Consider the following 19,574-nt stretch of genomic DNA (forward strand, 5'->3'; position numbering starts at 1 on the left):
GACTTGGGAGATCCGCTTTTAAGCCCTGCTGTACTGTTGATTGTCTATATTGCCTTAGGTTCCTGCAGGCTTCCCTGACCAACCCCAGCTGCTACTGAAGGTCACAGGAGCCCTTTACCCTCCCAGCTTTTCCAGGACTAACTTGTGTGGTTTGTAGCCCAGCTGTTATTGTAAGTGGATGCCCTGTTGATGGAGCCCTGAAGCTCTGTAATTGCTTCTGAAATGATCTTTTCTTGCATTAGCCAGTCAGGGGAGCCCTGTTGTGAGCCTGGACTTCCTGTCTATCTCAGGGTACTTTGTTGAGTGAAGTCCATCCCCCAGCCCTCTTCAACTTTGCTTCTCTATAAATACAGCTGCACATGTCTATTTCAGTCCTCAGGGTCTCCGGGGACTGAGAAGGAAGTCAGGGTCTGTGCATTCAGACCTTTGTTTCTAGTGAGACGCTTCAAAGCGGAGAGAGACCAGATTCCTTCTGGGTGACAGACTAGGCCTGGTGCTTGTTAGGGAGCCAGGTAATGGCCTCACTGGCTAGTGACTGGGTGCTGAGAACCACCTTCCTCTAAGAGTCGTCCCCTTTCTTTTTGCTTTTGCAGCACATTCTATGAAGATTGGTCTTTTGTGATGGATGAAGAAAGGTCCAGCATGCTCCCTACCATGGCAGCTGGTAAGCCTGCTTGAGGCCAGGGGCACTGACAAGCTTGCTGAGGAGAAAGCTTCAGGAAGCAGACTCCGTGATGCTGTGTGTCCTCTTACAACTGTGTTGCTTTTTACGTTGGGCCAATTTATCTAGACTTTGATTTGACCCTGTGCAGAGATGCACATGGTTGAAGAGTGTGGCTTGTGGCCTGGCAGGTGAACTGTCAGGAACTGGGGATTGGCTGACTGCCTTGCCAACGGTTTTGCTGCATGTCAGCTGACTTGTGTCGCCTCTGTGAGGTGAGAATACTGCTGGCATTGTAGGAACCTTTTTGGGGCTTTGAGAGCCACAGAAGATAAGAGGCCTTGTATATGGCTTATCAGAGTGAAGCAATGCTGGGTTGCTGTGACTGTGGCTGAGAAATCACATTACACTCTTCTGCTTCTAAAACCTGACCTGGATCCTGCATTGAGGGCTATGCTAGGCTCATCTAGGGGCGAGAGAGTCGGGTTTTAGCCATGGTTTTCTCTGTAGGTTGTAGACTGCAGTGTCAGTCTCGGCTACAGTACCTATGATGCCTCGTTTGGTGCACTCTGAGCTCTTGAAGTGTTGGTAGGGAAAGTCTTGAGGACTCACAATCCTGAGAGGGTTACCGTTGTCACCATTGTTCAAAGAAACTAGAACTCAGGGAGATGACAAGCTGATAGGTGGCTTTCTGTGCCTCAGCCCAGGCAAGCCCCTCTCCAGACCTCCCACCATCAGCTTCTCCTAGGTGCCTCTTGATGTCTGTCTTCCTGGCTCGTTCACATGAACTTCTGTCTACCAGTGCAGGTTCAGATGGCTTTATAGGTGCTGAAGACGGCCACTTGTCCTCTTGTGTCCCTTGTAGACTGTCTTTTTGCTGGGGGTGTGACCATATGACAGCAAGTACTGCAATGTCCCCTCCCCACTTTTTTGACAGGTCTGAACTCCATACTCTTTGCAATTAACATTGACAACAAGGATTTGAATGGGCAGAGCAAATTTGCTCCCACTGTCTCCGACCTCTTAAAGGAGTCAACGCAGAATGTGACATCTTTGCTGAAGGAGTCCACACAGGGCATGAGCAGCCTCCTCAGGGAGATCACAGCATCCTCTGCTGTCTCCATTCTCATCAAGCCAGAGCAGGAGACTGACCCTCTGCCTGTCATATCCAAGAACGTCCATGTTGGTAAGCCAGAGGGGGCCCTGGAGGTGGCACAGTCAGTCGGGCCAATGAAAAGAAGATGAGAGGAGCAGAGAGAAACCCCTGATGCTGTCACTCCTCGGGGAGCGAAATCTGTGGGTGTTTGTTTGTTTGTTTGTTTGTTTTAATCATCTGTCACTGTGAGCAGGGCCTAACAGGAAGGAAGGGTAGAGAAGCCATATGTGGCACATGCATATGTGGGTGCAAAGGCCAGAAGTCAGTGTGGGCCATCTTTTTTGGCTGTTCACTTTGTTTTTTTGTTTTTTTGGTTTTTTGGTTTTTTTTGTTTTTGTTTTTGTTTTTTTTCCCCTGAAACAGGGTTTTTCTGTCCTGGAACTCACTCTGTGGACCAGGCTGGCCTCGAACTCAGAAATCCGCCTGCCTCTGCCTCCCAAGTGCTGGGATTACAGGCGTGCGCCACCACCACCTTGCTCACTTTGTTTTGTTTTGAGACAGAATCTCTGTCTGAACCCAGATCGACTAGACTGGCTGGCTGTTAGCTCCAGGTCTCCTTGTGTGGGCTCTTCCAGGGTTGGAGTCACAGGTACACACCTCCATGCCCAGCTTCTCCCAGGGTTGGGTCCAGCCTAAGTCCTTCTGCGTGCGCAGTCGCCCCCACCCCCGCAGCATGGCACCTTAGCAGCCACACAGCCCTGAAGAAGATTCACACTTCCTTCCCCAGCAGCCACCAGCTGCCTCCAGTCCCCTCCTCCTCAGCCCTGGAATGTTGACTGACTTGGTCTTAAGGCAGGTAAACACTGACCGGACAACCTGTCAAGTCCAGCATTGTATAGCACCCCTCCCTGCCTTCTGGCCCTTACACTGGTTCTGCTCTGTTGTCTGGTGTCCTCTGAGCCTCAGGACGTGGGGTTGGGGTTGAGGTTGGTAGGGTTCTGCAGCTGGTAGTAGATTGGGTCTCCAGTGCCTCTGCCTTCCCTAGCATTTGCTGCTTTTTTAGAGGGCCTGAGTGTGGCTCCTAACACCCATGGCTCACACACCCTACCTTTAAAAAGAGTTTAAAAAAATAAACAAAATTAAAAAGTGTTAAGCAGTGGGGGCCAACATAAAACAAACTCAGTGGTACTTTTTTTTGTTTTTTGTTTTTTGTTTAAATCTTACAATGTCATTTGCTAATTTATTTAGGTTTTTTATTTATTTATTTTTATTTTTTTGCCTTTGTGGGTTTTCTGTGTGTCTGAATGAGTATTTCTCCACGTCTGTGTGTGTTTCTTGTTCTTATTTTTTGGCTCTTCTTTTCCTATTTGTTTGTTTTTGTCCTATTCTGATTAGTTTTATTTTCTTTTATTATTAGATGCCTGTTTGCTTTCTGAGAGAGAAAGAAAAGGCATGGATTAGAGTTGGGGAGGATCTGGGAGGAGCTAGGGGCATTATAACCAGGGTATAATGTATGGGGGAAAAAGTCTTTTTAGAAAAACCGTAAAACCCCCACAGAATCTGATTTAGCCTTGGTTTATTCTTGGTGTGACAATAGACCTTGCTGCCCCATGGGAGTGAGGCTCGGTCTTCCTCTGTCTCTTACCACAGCTTTTCTTTTGCCAGACACCCGATGTAAAAGGGAGCGGAGAAGGAGGAAGAAGGTGACCAACATTGTCTCTTTTGATGACGATGAGGAAGAGCAGGGCCCTGGGGACACTTTAAAAAAGATGCCTGGGACTGCAGAAAGCTCGGAGGAGAACTCTGACCGATCCTCTGTCAACATCATGGCGGCCTTCGAAGGCCCGTTTGGGCCAAATTCCAACGGTAGCCAGAGCAGCAACTCATGGAAAATTGACTCTGCATCTTTGAATGGGGAGCTGGTGTACCAGAAGCTTGACGTGAAGAGCATTGACGATGATGTGGATGAGAACGAGGAGGATGTGTACAGGAACCCATTAGGGAGGGGGCACACGGACCACGCGGAGCCACCAGACAGGTGAGTTCTGCTTGAGCTCTTGACGAGGGCGGTGTATGGTGTTGTATGGTGTTGTACAGTGAGGGAGCTGTTTTCTGTGGAGGCAAGCAGAATGAGTGAGTGTTGGGGGCTGGGAAATGGCCCAGTCGGTCCAGCCCTTCTGTGCAAGTGCAAGCTGTGCAAGCCTGATGACAACCTGAGTTCAGATCCGAGCATCCCAGCTGTGTCCCACCTGTTATCCCAGCACGCCGGGGGATGGGAGGCGGGTACCACTGCACGCTTAAGTCAGGTAGAGCAGGACAGATCCTGCCTCAAACGTGGTAGAAGGACAGCATGGCACTGTGACCCTTTAATAGAGCGCCTCATGCTATGGTGACCCCAACTATAAATTTATTTTTATTAAGACTTATAAATGTAATTTTACTCTTTATATGAACCATAATGTAAGTATCTGTGTTTTCTGATGGTCTTAGATGACCTCTGTGAAGGTGTCCTTCAACCCCCAGAGGATTGGGATCCACATAGATTTAGAACCACTGACCTGAGAAGAGATAACTGTCTTGTGTAACAAAGACAGCTTCAGAACTGTGGCAGGGCTGGTGCTGTGGCTCCATCAGGAGAGTGCTTGACTGGCGTGCTCAGAGTTCTGGGTTTGTGCTCTAGCACTGCATAAGCTGGGTGTGGTGGTGCGTCTCATCAGGGAGGCGGGCAGGAGGAGCAGAAGTCCACCATCAGCACCCTGGCTCACGCGAGACTATGTCAAATAGAAAAACAAGGAATGCTGAGACCAGCGCTACATCAGCGACCTTCAGCCAGTGTGGCACCACTTTCGGTCAGTGGGCATCACTTCTGTCTGGTTTGCAGAGGAAAGAACCAAGCCGCACACGGAGTGGTGTCACCCAGGCCAGCTGTTCCTGCTGCCGGCTGCTCTTCACGGCTCTTTACAGCTGCACTAGCCAGTTAAGCACTGTTTCTTCTCAGCTCTAGAGTACATGTGTAATCATGACTGACTTCACAGTTCTTCCTGGTAAAGTGTGGTGTGAACAGGTGTGAAAGTGTCCTTCTATGGGACTGAGACGCCGCGTGCCCTTCATGCCCACAGGAGGCCTCCAGTGCTGTGCTTCTCATGTTCATGTTGGCATAATATCAACTTTTTTTATGTCTTTGGAGATTATTCCTGTTTAAAAAGTTTTTGGGGCTGGAGAGAGTACTCAGCAGTTAGTCAGACTTGTTGCTCTTGCAGAGGACGCACGTTTGATTTCCAGTCCGCATGTGGTGAGCTACATCTGTGAGACTGTTCCCAGGGGATCTGATACTCTTTTCTTCTGCTCTCTGTGGGTGTCAGGCACCATGCATGTGACACACATATACACATGAAGGCAGAACCATCACACACATAAATAAATAAGTGTAAACTGTGACAAGGTCATTCCCACGCATGTATCGGCCATCCACCTGCGCTCACCGCGGATGCTCCCCATGTCGCAAGCGCCAGAGGAAAGAAAATTTCAGAATTCAGATTGGCAAAGAGGTTAGCCGTGCTGGGAGTTACATCCACATACACTGCTTCCCAGAACTTACTATTTTTCATGTTATTACATAATTCAGTTGTTTTATATAAAGGTCACCTTTGCTGAACCATGAGATTCCCAGGTTAAATTCTTATTCTGGAACCTGGGAGAGCATTCAGGCTGGGATCAGTGTTTGGGTGGATTTACGCTGACAGGGCTGTCCTGTTAGCCAGGACCTGACAAGAGCAGAGGAGCCCATGGACTTGGGCTCACAGGGCTCTCCCACGTCTCAGAAGTGAGGCACTAAGGCTCCCGGATCTGAGCTCACACCCTGGAGCCTGTAGGAAGGCAGCATGCAGCCTTATGATACAGGGCCTCCCGGAAGCCTCACAGGGTCTGCAGGACCTCCCGTGCCCAATGGGTCTGCTACTGTCTAGCACTTACTCTGTTTGTTCTTGTTGCTGTTTTGGGGTAGGATGTAGCTCAGGCTGGCCTTAGACATATTATCCTGCCTCCAGAATGCCATCTGTATAAGGCTATTTTCTACTCCCAACTATTTGTCCAAGTCATTTCTCAGCAGCAGTGTTCACGTCCACAGACTATGGTAGTTTGAGCCTGGGAGCAAAGTCAGAGCCCTCTTGCTTTAATCAGTTCTGTGAAATAACTGGTGCCTTGTGTTCCTTCACCACGTCAACTCTGCCTATATGTCGCAGCCTCTTTGCTTCTGTTTATTTAGAGACAGGGTATCCTGTAGCCCAGGCTGGCCTGGGCGGAGATTCTGGTGTGTATCTCTATGCCTGTCTTGTTCTGAAATTTCTTTTTCTTGATTTGGGAAATTGACACACAGGATTATGGAGTGTGGGGAGTTTAACTCTATAGGTAGACTGGTAGAGGGAGTCTCAGTTCAAGTCTGGAGGCAGTTTGCTGCCAAAACTCCGTCTTTCTCTGGAGAGGTTGGTGTTTTTCTATTGCAGTCTCCGTTGTTCAGTTGAGGTCCATCTAGTTCAGCAGGACAGTCTTTTAGCTAAAACTCTACTGATGCAAATGTTAATTTTTTAAAATACCCTCACAGCAACTTCTAGCATAGTGTTTGACTAAATATCTGACAAAGTTTCCCAACCAAGTTGGCACAAACAATCATTGAAACTACCTTTAGTTCTGAGCACCGTGGAGTGCCACTGCATTCTGTGGCTCTGTAGATGATGGCTGGGAGTCGATGCCTGAGATCCAGGTATCTCTCTTCTTACCCCTGGCACCAGTGCTGAGCAGCCTGGAGGGGGAGCCCACCTTGTAAGAAAGGGTGGCTATTGGCATTGTGATGTGTAAAAGGCACAAAGCAGTGTTGGGTGACCTTGGGAGCTGGGCCTCCATGGACCATGGACAACCTCTCACCGGTGTACAGGGGCATCCTGATTGAAGAGTCTGCAGAGCAGCCTGGGGAACAGCTGAACAGTGATGAGTGGCTTATCGAGTAATGCTTGGCTTCTGGGTTAGGCTCATCCTCCAGGAGGCCTAGGGTCTGCACACGGTGGTCGTGGAGGGAGTGTGCCAGGCTGGGGGCTCAGCTAGGCTTGCCACGGCTTCTGGCAAAGTCTGATGCTTGCTTGTTTTTAGGGTGGCCTGGTGGCCCAAATTTGGGCTTTCTCTGTTGGTAATTTACCATTTAATGATAAAGAGGGTGCCAGATCCCTCTTTATCCAGTATCTGTCACACTTGTTGGCCTGCCTTGCCTTTTGTTTTTCTAAGAGATAGGCAATGGCTTTATTATGGAAAGGAGTGTCTTATTCCTCGTTTGTGCTCTGACACCAGTAAAGAGATGAGTTTGGGGGGTGTTGGGGTAACAGAGTTACAAGCATGAGCCATGCCCATCTTCTCGGGACTAAGCCCCTCCGACCTCCTCGGAGTGTACAGTAAGAGTGCCCTGAGCCGTAGCCAAGGCTAGCCAGCCGCTTTGCGCTGGACCCAGACTGGCTCCACAGGCCCCAGTTCCAGACTGAGAAGACACCTGCACAGGCAGGCCTGAAGGCTGTGCATGGGGCTGCTGAAGGCCCTGGGGGCAGAAGATGGTTAACAAAATATCTGAACCTGGGTGTGAATCTGCCCTGAGGACTTTGTCTCAGCTCCGGAAGAGATGAGCAGCAAGATTCCAAAGTTCTGTTCAGAGAGGCGGAACACCTGGTTTGACCTTAATATGCCCCAGGCCCGAGCCTGCGAGGACTGTGTCCTCCTGGGCCCAGAGCATAGACCCCAACATGGTTTTGTTCTTAGAACTGGTTTTGTATAATTAGTTAATTAATTTTTTTGGTTGAGGAGAGGCTCTTGGGCAAGTTTTGTCTTGTCTGTCTGTTTTTGCAGTATTAGGGATTGAACTCAGTTTTCTGTAGCCCTGGATTTCCTGGAACAGGACAGGCTGTTAGTAGACCAGGTTGGCCTTAAATTCCTAGAGATCTTCCTGCTCCTGCCTATGAGTGCCGGGAATGAAGGAGTGAGCCAGTTTGCTCACTGTGAACATCCTCAGTGAGGGGTGTGCTTGTCTGAGAGCATGGAGATGAACCCATACAGTGATATTGATTAGGAACCTGTAAGAAGCTTACGTGGACTTTCACTGCAGCCATGTAAATGAGGAGGCGTGGCCGCACTGTAGACCTAATGGTTGCCTGTTGCTGGGGTGATCTAGTGGCCCACATTTGGGCTTTTTCTGCTGGTACTTTAACCATTTCCCTTTATTCGGTATTTACCATGTGTTGGCTACCGAGCTGTGCTTGGACTTTAACATTGTCTAGATTTTGAAACAAGTATTTTGTTTTAATGATAAACAAGATTTTCTGTTATTTTTTTAAGTCAATCTTAAATCTTTTTACATTATTAGTGTGTGTGTACACATGTGTGAAGATATTTGTAAAGACAATTTTCTCCTTTCATCATATGGGTCCTGGGGTCAGACTCGGGTTATCAGACTGGACCACAAGCACCTTTATTTGCTGAGCCATTTTGTTGGCCCCTTTTTTTATGCTGAATTTATTCCCGTGCCATGAGTTTTTATTTCTTCAGTTTCTTTCTTCTGGGATATCTTTTTCTTCTGCGCAGTCTCCTCTTCTGGCTTTAGAACAGTCTGTCCTTCTCAGTGAGGATCACCTCGGTGTGGTAGGGGAGCTCATGTGTGGGTAATCCGGCCATGAGCTCTGTGGGTTTGTCGGCGTGTCTCAGGTGCCTTGTTCACCTGGGTGTGTTCAGTGACTAGAGAATCTAGTCTGAACCCTTAAGTTCAGCATCACTCTCTGCATTTTTAAGCACATGCAGCAAAAATTCAGCACTCTGCTGTGGCCACCGTCCCTGCGTCCAGCCACACCGACCATCTCCACCCACCATCATACCGCCAGAATGATACACACTGCTTCTTTAAAGTGACATCTTTCAGATACTTGGTGGCTTTGTGGATATGCATACCCTTGATGGCTTAGGCAGTATCCCAGGTGTTTCCCAGATGTTCTTAAAGTGAACACAAACATTTGAACCTCTTGATTTGCATGATTTTGTGGGGTTTTCTGGGTCAAGAGAGTAGTGACCATCTTCACAGGTCACCTCTGGCTGCTTACGGGAAGAACTTGTTGGCCCTTTAAAGCCGATCCAGGCATCAGCTGAGGCAGTGACCCTCAAGGCCCCCTCACAGCTCTCACTTTACTTTGTCTCACCCAGGCTGCTGGGTAAAAGAGTTGCCTTTGAAACAAGAAGAAAAGTCCACGTTTGGCCTTTTGGATGTTTGGAGCTAGGATTTATTGATCCCACCAAGTGAGAACAAGGCCGAGTTTGAAGCAAGCTTTATTAAATACTGGCCAGGACAGTGGACACTGGTCAGGCCCATTCCTGGGGTTCCCATAGGATGGCAATGAATTACGTTAGTCTGATACTTATGAAGGCAAAGCCCTCAAGCTGTGTGCTGCTCTCCTTCATCAAGTTGTGGGCAGCGATACGCCCTGATGTACTTACTGCTCGTGTAGCTAGCTCCTCCTACAGGATCCATATGTATGTGTAGCTCCTCCTACAGGATCCATATGTATGTGTAGCTCCTCCTACAGGATCCATATGTATGTGTAGCTCCTCCTACAGGATCCATATGTATGTGTAGCTCCTCCTACAGGATCCATATGTATGTGTAGCTCCTCCTACAGGATCCATATGTATGTGTAGCTCCTCCTACAGGATCCATATATATGTGTAGCTCCTCCTACAGGATCCATATGTATGTGTAGCTCCTCCTACAGGATCCATATGTATGTGTAGCTCCTGTACAGGATCAAGCATATCCTGTATGGTTGGGGCAGCCAACCTTGTTGATAAAGGGGAGAAGTCATGATTTGTCCTCTCACATGACAACAGCCCCCAGCATTCCAGGAAGTTGTCTGTCCTTGGGCAAGTGGGGCTCTTAAACACAGCAGTTTAAACTTAAAATCTAATTTTAGCTCTCACAGACTGGCCAGTACTGCTTCTCTCTGAAAATGTGCCCTGCCTGCATGCTACTTTAAACTGCATGCCCCTATATAAACTGAAAACAGGACCACTCCATGGTATCCTTAAGAGAAAGGTTATTGTAGTTGCAAGGGAGAGAATAGTCAGAGGCATCTGGAAGAGTTCAGACCAGAGAGAGAAAGAGAGAAACTGGACCTGGCTGGTTCTCTGTGAGGCGGAGGAAGAGTAAGGGATGGAGAAATCACATGGAGAGAAGCGGAAGCAGGAGACAGAACAGCCAGGTCATAAGAAGGGTGAGGAGGCGGGGGAGGAGCAACTCTGTTGGTGGCGTGCAGGTGGAATGCTGACAGGCGCAATAAGTATATGTTAATTGGAGACCCTTAGGTCCCTTTTGCTGAGGTAAGGAAGTGGCCTCTTTTAGTAGAACGGGCTTTACAGGTTCCTGAGGAACGCTGACTGGCTGCCAGAAAGCCTCCTATAGTCAAGGTTGAGCTGGGCCTGGGCTCCATTTTGGACTTGTCAGTTGGCTTTCCCTTTTTGGGAGCAACCACCTGCAGCATGAGGCAGGGGTCAGTGGCCAGGGTGAAGGTAGGAGCTGTCCCTCTTCCCCCCTCCCCCCATCTAAATGGCCTCATGCTGGTCATGGAAAGAAGCAAACAATTCACTCGCAAGACTCTGTCAGGACTGTTCCCTGGGTTTCTTGTTGTCATGAGCAAGAAGGTAGATATTCATAGTCAGTATAACAAAAGTTATACATTATTATGTTGCGTTTGGGATCGAGGCGAAGAAAACTCACTTCAGAGACAGAAGCTTAAAAATGAAAGCATTATTTTCTGTGCATAGGGAGGTGGGCAGCTGGTTTGCAGGGTCTGAATCCCAACCCTGAAGAGAGACTGACAACATTTTTAGAGGGTGGGGACAGAAATGGAGGTGGAGCAGGATGCATTGTTGCATTGACACATGGGATAAACAAGGAAGTTCAAGTAGGTGACTGGGCCTTATCCGGGTCACCTGGTTCCAGGATGCTTGAGTGAGCTTTGGCAGTCAGGTCCCCTCCTGGACTATGTTCCAGAATTCAGAACGATGAGGGAACAAGGAGCAGGCAGGCCGCATGAAGTCAGTCAAGTCAAGACAGCCAGCCCCCCGCCCCCCAAGTCAATCAAGTCAGACAGGCGGCACGTTTACTAACCTACACTTTAGCTTAGGTGATGGGATAACAACACCGACGACCCTCGGTGCAGCCTTCACTGGCTAACACACAATCGTGCAGCATCTGAGGAGCAGAATGGGATGGTTCTGTGGCCTGGGAACACGAACTCGGCTTTGGCCTTGCCAGCAAGATGGAACTTGTTCCTGAGGTGGACTTGTGAACGGTCTCCTAACAATCATGCTGAGGGTCCTCACCCAAGGTTCATACTCTACATTTCTAACCACCTGAGCCTATCGTCCCAAGGTTGCTCACCTGTGCGACGTAGCTTAGTGCGGGGTCAGGTCCAGTCTACAGCTGAAGTCAGGATCCCGAAGGAGACTTTCCAGCCACAGGGTAGATCAGGGTGGTGTCTCTCCAGATGTGCAAAGAAGAGCATTGCTCTTGGTCTCTGCTTGTATACTGTGCAATGGGTCTCTTGGGGTTCTAGGACTCTGTCATGTTGTCTTGAGTGAGTGATGTCACTGGGTTCTGGTAATCAGGTGCAGCCTTGGGTGTAGTAGATATCTGACTAAGTGATGTTTACTTGTCTAAAAGGCATTTTTACAATGCTTATAACACCTACCCAATGCTAGCCCCAGCTAGATTTGGTTGTTGGATTTTTAAAGGCTTGTAAAGAAACACTACCTATAAGAGTGTGCTACACAGTCTAAAGTGTTTACAGAGAAAATGTCTTGATAAAGGATGCACGTAGAGGCTCATGCAGGTGGGAGGCTGGGCATCATTGTGGTTTGCTTTGGAAGATCTCAGCCTGGGTGCTGTTGTACTTGGTCAACAGGTGATATTGTTTTGAGACAGGGTCTCACTATGTAGTCCAGGTTGGCCTTGAACTCATCACAGCCTTCTTCCCTCTACCTCACAAGCATTGGGACTACAGGTGTGAGCCACCATACCTGTGGTCAGGGTCTTTCTCTTTCTGTGCTGCTGCAGATTAAACCTAGAACTTTGTGAATGTGGACACTGCACCACTGAACCATGCGGTTGTGACTCAGGACTTTGTTATGTTTCCCAGGTTAGGCAGTTTCCTGAGTGGTAGAATTTTAGGTGTCTGCCACCAGACTCTGCTAAAGTACATAATTTGGGGCTGGGGAGATTTATGACTTGCTGGTTAAAAGCACTGTCTGCTCTTCTAGAGGACCCAACTTCAGTTTCCCGCACTCACTTAGCAGCTCACAGCTATGAGGAAAGAGTAACACTACTGAACTGAGCTACTCCATGGGTAGAACGAACGCTTTATTGGGGAAATTCAAGATTGCTGTGGTTATCTCATAGAGCATAGCAAAAGACTGGGAAAACATCACCAGTTTGTTAAGAGAAGGCTTGGGAGGGAGCCTGGAAGTTAGGGTGGGGGTTCCTGTAGGTCAGGACATCCTGGGAACTAGGAGGGGGATTTGATACGTGTTAATAGGGACAGAGAAGGGCAGTGGAGACTCTTCCTGACAGACAGAAGACTGCCTCACAGATTCGGAGGAGCTCTGCCTTTAGGGCTTTGCCTGCCCACTAGCAGATGGTGTGTTTAGTTTACTGAGATGATCCCAGACTGTCATTTTGGGGAATCCACTTTAGACTTAATGGCAACACTCTGTAACTCCAATTCCAGGGGAGCTGACACTTTCTGGCCTCTGGGTATTGTGTCAGACATACACACAGGCAACAGACCATACACATACGCTTTTTAAAAAGTTTCAATTACATAATTTGATTTTCTACCCCCCACCCCCTTACTTGATGTAGTAGTAGGTGTGGTGGTGATCTGCCGAGTTTCCTTTCATTCTCAGTGCTGGTGCGAGTGTAGACACTGTAAGAGGACCAGAAGACCAGGCCGCCCTTAGTTCTGTACAGCGTTCCCCGAGTCAGCCCGGGGCACCTGGCACTGCCTCAAGCAAAGAAGTAAACAGCCTTTCCCTGTTACCTCAGGCCCAAGTGGGGGAATGGCCAGGGGTTAAATTCTCACGTGGGTGGTTGGATTTCTCTCCTGCAGTTCCCATGTCCCATCCTTCTTCCCCGAGTTATGGTGGTTTTCTGTCTCTCCTCCTGTCTCCTGTGCCCTAGCTCACGGAAATCTAAGGGTTCCACCTCTTCTCCATTTGCCCAGTCATTGGCTGCTGACATCTTTATTGATTGATCAAAAACCAATTGGGGACAAGGACCTTCAATGTTTGAATACACAGGTTCCTGATTAAATCAAAACATTAAAACCAATATCCAACACACAGGAAAGGAATGAGATCCCTTAGTAAAGTCAGGGGTCTGAAAGGGGGCCATGTTGTCTACTGATCAGGGCATTGATTCCGTGGTGCATGTTTGATCTCAGCAATCAGAATATCTAATTTCTTCTTCTTGTTTCTTCTCTTCTCACAACTACCTAACAAACTGCGATCAACAACAACCAGCAACAACCTACAGCAACCAACATCCAACCAACAACCCACCAACAACCAACCTCACCTCTCAGGCCCCAGCATTTATACACCCTCTGAAAAGTTCCAGAATTCCAAACATCATACATTTGCAGAAACTATCTGCAGCTGGCAAAAATCACACTTCTGCTAGAGCAGGAGGCAAATCATAGGCATAGCCCCACATCTGAGATTAAAACGAAAACAGATTTTTGTAATATTTCTGTTTTTTAATGAAACCAAAATTTTAAAATTTTCACTATAGTGTATACCATCATGGTTGGCTACAAAACACCCTTTGTCTTAAGGGTCTTCCTTCTCGGCCTCCTGCTCTGCTCCACAATCCTGAGCTGAGCCTTCCGCCTTCTTGCAGGGTGATGTGACTGATGTCTGTGTCCTCTTGCAGACTATATGCTCCAAGAGCATGTGATAGCCATTGATTGTCTCTTTGCCCTTGTGGTGAACATAGTACCTGCTTCCAGGAGACACTCAGCAAGCGCTCGTAAACGAGTCCTTAAGTCCTTTCCGAGCTCTGTGGTCCTGAGTTTAGCCCCATCTAGGCCTTGAGAGCTGAGGAACCCAGATGCTGTAGTGTGTCCGGAGGCCTTGTCATGCAGCTGTACTCTCTCTCCGTAGGACGCTGGATGGGAGCGCCTGCCTTCCCCAGGTACATGGCTGGGCCCCGCTGCAGGTGCTCCATGGAGACGCTGATGCAGATCCTGACGTCCTCTTCCCTGTCAGTGGAGTGGGCTCCTATGGTGCAGCAGGTGGGTGCCTCTTGTCTTCTCCAGTAAGACCCGCCGCTCCAAGAACCCGACGGGGTTTGAGTTATCCTTACAGGTAGGAATAGGTAGGACACCCCTCCCCCCCAACAGTTTGTTGCTATTTTTGCTAAACTTGATCACATCAAAGTTAACCACAACTAGTGACCATTCTTTTGCACCTTCAGAGATGGGAGAAGCCACCGGAACTCTGTAAAGGCCCCATCTAGCACCTGTCCTTCTCTTTCTGTGTGTGCTTCTCTTTCTGTGTGTGCTTCTCTTTCTGTGTGTGCTTCTCTTTCCGTGTGTGCTTCTCTTTCCGTGTGTGCTTCTCTTTCCGTGTGACCTCTCCGGAGTTACTTCTTCCTTTGCAGCTGGTGGATTCTGGGGGCTCACACTGGGTTATCAGCTGGCAACAAATGCCTTTGTATACTGAGCCATCTTGTCAGCCGTGGCAGTTTTTATTTTGAGACAATGTGTCACTAAGGCCCCTCATGTTGCCTTTCAACTAGCTGTCTTCCTGCCCCAGCCTCTCTAGTGGCTGGGGTTGCAGTTTATGCTAACAGCTACGGCTTGGGGCTGTTTTTTTAATTACCCATGTGAAGAAGAAATGTGTAGAATATGTCTTCCGAAAGCGTCCATATCCCTAGTTTACCTGTTACTTCTTGCCAGTGCTGTTGCAAAATGGCTTCTCAACAAGCCTGCACTGGCTCCTTTTGCCACCACCAGGGTTTCTGTCTGTTCTTTTTATCAGCCAGAGCAGATACGGAGAACAGTCAGATTAAGTCACTCCTGTGCTCTGCCCCCCACCCTCAGGATAGTTTGCTGTTGTTACTGTAGCCATTAAGCAGCCTCCAAGCCGTGGCAGCCCACTCCCTCTCATTCCCTGCTCCCTCTCAGTCACGCCTTGCCTTCCCTCTGCTTCTGCTTCTCTCACTAGCTCGCTCCCCCACCTTCTGTACCCGAGGTCATCCCTCAGGTTGTAGCTTAGATGTCACCTTTTTTTTCCGTTTTCTTTTTGAGACTTGGTCTTGCTATGTATCCCTGGCTGGCCTTAACTTGTGGCAGTCCTCTTGCCTCTGTCTTCTGAGTTTTGGAACTAGAACACATGGCTTTCTTGACAAATAACACTTTTTAAAAAATGCCTTTTTTCCCCACTGCTCCCTTCTTGGACAGGTCAGGCTGCATGTCTCCCACGGTGTAGCCATGAAAAGCTGTCTTCATTGTTCTGATGGAGATATTGTGTATAACTAGACGGTGCCTGTTCTAGTCTGTGAGGGTCACAAGTCCAAGGCCATGCCTGTCTTCCAGTGTTACGAGTTTGACACTGGTCAGTTCTGAGTCCTCAGTTGGCACCATAAGTAAACTCCTGCCTGGTGGGTGGGTGGGTGGGTGGGCAATAGTTGCAGGTGGTGGAGAGAGGCTGCAGGGCAAGGATGCAGAGCTCCGGGAGAGTGACACCCACACAGGACACAGGGCAGACAGGGGCAGGAGAGCCAGGAGGTCAGAGGGGCACACTTGCGATTCAGTGAGCCTGCCTGCTGAAGTGAGACGGTCTTAGCTCGTGTTGAGCAGCTGCTTCTACTAACGCCGTGTTCCTGGTCAGTCAGCTAAGCCTTGGGGTCTGGGTCTTTTCCTACTAACGCCATGTTCCTGGTAAGTCAGCTAAGCCTTGGGGTCTGCGTCTTCGTTTGTGAAATTAAGATAATACCAAGCGCAGTGGTAGAGAATTTTCCCAGCTCCCGTGTTCTGTCTTATCACCGTACATATAATAAAAGCTGCCAGTGGCTGTTCGTGTTCTGAGTGCCAGCACATTTGGCCCACCACAGTGTTGGCTGTGTGTATGTTTGTCTGTCAGTCACAGAGGGTCAAGTCAGTGCTACATCTGGAATGACCTTTATTCCAGTCATGTGTGGTGTTGGACTCAGTCATGGCTGAATTTCAGCATTGAGGAGGACTGAGCTGAGGTCGCCTCCTGCTGAAGGATTCTTAGAAGACACTGAGCCTTCTTACCAGAAATTAGCACTTGTGCACAGTGAGGGATAATTTAGCCGACACCAGAGATTTTGGATATTTTGTTTGTTAGTTCCTGTGAACTGTAACAAAGTTCTTCGGGACAATCAGCTTACAGGAAGGAAAGGTTTATTTTGGCTTACAAGAAATTTCATCCCACGTGCAGTTGCTCCATTGTCTTGGGCTTGTGGTAAGGCAGAGCCTTATGTTTGGGAATGCAAGATGGAGGAGGCTGCTTACCTTATGGTGGCCAGGAAATGCAGAGAGCTAGGAAGGGACCTCGGTTCCAGTATCTGATTCTTCAAGGCCACATCCTGCCTCTTAGAGTCCTCACATGTGCACTATGAACTAGGGATTAACCACGGGCCTTTGCCAGGGACTGCAGCCTTAGCAGATTCACCTGGCTCTGTGGTGGGTGAGGGCGGGTGCCCCTGAGCTGAGAGTCCAGAGGAAGTAGGGTTATAAGGCCCAGGGGTTTTGTAAGTACAGGCAGCTGCTGGGCCCAGGAGGTCTCAGTAGAACTTCCCGATGAGCCAGAATTTAGGGCTCAGGTTTCAGCTAAGTGAGGGAGTTTGAGAGTTGCCATTTTGAGAGGTAAGAGTTATGTACTACACTTTGTAGGATTACCCAAAGGTGCAGGGGCCAAAGAGCCACTGGTGGTCACATATGTAATCCTTGGCCTCAGGAGGTGGAGGCAGGATTGTTACAAATTTGAGGCTAGCCCAAGCTACAGAGTGAAATCTTGTCTATGTCAAATAATTGTTAAAACGATAGATGATAGGCCAGACAAGTATCATAAGCAAATGCTTGTAATTCCAGCAGTCAGAAGGTGGAGGCAAGACCCTGTCCTCCAGCAGAGCAGAGCAGAGCAGAGCAGAGGAGAGCAGAGCAGAGAGAGCAGAGCAGAGCAGAGGAGAGCATAGCAGAGAGCAGAGCAGAGCAGAGCATAGCAGAGAGAGCATAGCAGAGAGAGCAGAGCAGAGGAGAGCATAGCAGAGAGAGCAGAGCAGAGGAGAGCATAGCAGAGAGAGCAGAGCAGAGAGAGCAGAGCAGAGGAGCAGAGAGAGCAGAGCAGAGAGAGCAGAGCAGAGAGAGCAGAGAGAGCAGAGCAGAGAGAGCAGAGAGAGCAGAGAGAGCAGAGCAGAGAGAGCAGAGAGAGCAGAGAGAGCAGAGAGAGCAGAACAGAGAGAGCAGAGAGAGCAGAGCAGAGAGAGCAGAGAGAGCAGAGGGAGCAGAGCAGAGAGAGCAGAGAGAGCAGAGCAGAGAGAGCAGAGCAGAGAGAGCAGAGAGAGCAGAGAGAGCAGAGCAGAGAGAGCAGAGCAGAGCAGAGAGAGCAGAGGGAGCAGAGCAGAGAGAGCAGAGAGAGCAGAGCAGAGAGAGCAGAGAGAGCAGAGCAGAGAGAGCAGAGCAGAGAGAGCAGAGAGAGCAGAGAGAGCAGAGCAGAGAGAGCAGAGCAGAGCAGAGAGAGCAGAGGGAGCAGAGCAGAGAGAGCAGAGAGAGCAGAGCAGAGAGAGCAGAGAGAGCAGAGGGAGCAGAGCAGAGAGAGCAGAGGGAGCAGAGCAGAGAGAGCAGAGGGAGCAGAGCAGAGAGAGCAGAGCAGAGCAGAGCACAACAAAACGGGAAGAAAAGCCCAGAGTGGCTGCATGGCCGGACTGCGGTGGAGGATCAGGGCCCTGCACTGTAGCCAGCAGTATCTGCACTGTTAGCCTCACTGCTAGGGAGCAAGGGTGAGAGAGGTAGTCACTTGGTTTCCCAGCTGATGCCTCACAGTCCCGGGATAGAAACTGGCTCGTGCCCTTAGGTTACTGGAGCCAGTGGGGGTTGACTGGGATGTGCTGCCAAAGGTGAGAAAGGATGGTCGTCTCCAGGCTCACATCCCTTAAGCCTAGCAGAGGCAGAAGCAGAGGCTCAGAGGGTTGTCTCATTCAAGTTTCATGAATGAGCAAGGGTTCCGCTGAGTGCTACACTCTTCCTGCACGTCTACCCCCAGGTCTGCAGGTCTGCAGGTCTGCACTGGTTCCGGGGAAGAAGGCCTGAGCAGCAGCTAATGCATCTGCAACAATCAGTAACATTCATTGCCTGTTCTAGGGATTCATGGCCTCACTTCCTTTCTCAAATGCTTAGTGGCTTTTGGCTTAGTAGAAAGTGTCAGAATTCGCCAATGATGAGACACTGCTGCCCTCTAGTGTCCACTACAAGCAGGAGCAATTTGCTTAACAAAAACCGGATTCTGCTGTGGACTTTGGGAATACTTTCCCTTGCTTCAAGGGTTTTTTGTTTGTTTGTTTTTTCTTTTGTTTTTCCCAAATCAACAAACAAGGCACATGTAGCAAGTAGTGCTGAGTCTTAATGATGCCTCCTTGAAAGAAATGGGTTGTAGATGAAGCCTGTGTGTGTGTGTGTGTGTGTGTGTAAGAGTTTAAAGGTGGGTAGTAGGCCAGCTGAGCACCTGGGAAGGAGAAATGTAGTTGAAAATAAAGCCTCACCTTCTCTGCGTGACCTCTGCAGATGCCCCTGTGGGAAGTCTGGAGAATGGAACAGGAACAGAGGACCACATAATCCCAGAGCCTGGCCTTCGGTACAGGTCAGTATCAGGACACCCTGCGCATTGGTGGATTGGGACTGCCGTTTCCGTCTCTGCCTTTTATTCTCATTTGAAGATAGGCGTTACCTGTTGGAACTGATGACTGAGGTTTAATCTCATGTTTGTGCTCAGATGCGCAGCTGTTGGGCTCACCCAGACAAAGCGCTTTATGATGCAGTGTCCGAGCTGGGTGGCCCCTTAGTGGCAGAGCAAATGTTCAATGTGCATAAAGCGCAGGGTTCTATTCTCAGCACAGAAGGGAAAACAGCAGCCATCGAACCTCATCGCACGCCCTGTCCTTGCCAGAGCTCTTCAGCCTTACTGAGTTCTCTGCCCCAGTTAACTAGTTCTTTCCCTAGTTAAAGTTTGTTAGTAGTTGATAATGGTGCTTATCAGCCCTAGTGTTAAGTGATGTCTAGGCCATGGGGAAAGAGGTACTAGCTGTTAAGTAATTAGTGTATTGCCTGGCAGCTTGTAAGTGCAGAAGGCTTTTCTCTTTCACATTTAAAAAAAGAAAAGGAACAGGAGAACCAAGTGTCCTGGCTGCGTGCAGGGAGCACTGGTTGCCCTGGGCTCCCTCACATCTCTCATCTCTGCTGCTCTTCTTCTCTCTCTCTCTCTCTCTCTCTCTCTCTCTCTCTCTCTCTCTCTCTCTCTCCACAGTCTTAACTTGGTGTCTTGAAGTTAGCCGTCTGTGTGCTCGACTTAGTTTCAAGGTCAGGGGGATCTCGCTGCCCCACACCTTGCTTGGTGCCATGTCACCCAGAACAGACAGGATTCTGAAAACGACACACGTGAAGGGCCTGACACCCCTGAGCCCAGTCTCATAAGGGATGGTGTCACTGCTCCCTTCCGGGC

The 19,574-nt window shown here is 49.1% G+C and overlaps 1 protein-coding gene across 4 annotated transcripts in view; it reads left to right on the plus strand.

Moving 5' to 3' along the window:
• Snx29 (sorting nexin 29) overlaps positions 1 to 19,574 on the plus strand; it is a 397,982-nt gene that overhangs the window by 68,499 nt on the left and 309,909 nt on the right. For 3 of the 4 annotated variants that reach the window (XM_052197693.1, XM_052197692.1, XM_052197691.1), the window contains exons 6-10: positions 594 to 664; positions 1,599 to 1,847; positions 3,423 to 3,795; positions 13,995 to 14,125; positions 18,641 to 18,716. In XM_052197693.1, coding sequence (XP_052053653.1) covers positions 594 to 664; positions 1,599 to 1,847; positions 3,423 to 3,795; positions 13,995 to 14,125; positions 18,641 to 18,716 — 900 coding nt within the window. Of the gene's footprint in view, positions 1 to 438; positions 513 to 593; positions 665 to 1,598; positions 1,848 to 3,422; positions 3,796 to 13,994; positions 14,126 to 18,640; positions 18,717 to 19,574 lie in introns of those variants that run through there. The other variant, XM_052197694.1, reaches the window with a different exon arrangement.

The sequence above is a fragment of the Apodemus sylvaticus genome, chromosome 10 (assembly GCF_947179515.1).
Source record: "Apodemus sylvaticus chromosome 10, mApoSyl1.1, whole genome shotgun sequence".
Lineage (NCBI taxonomy): Eukaryota > Metazoa > Chordata > Mammalia > Rodentia > Muridae > Apodemus > Apodemus sylvaticus.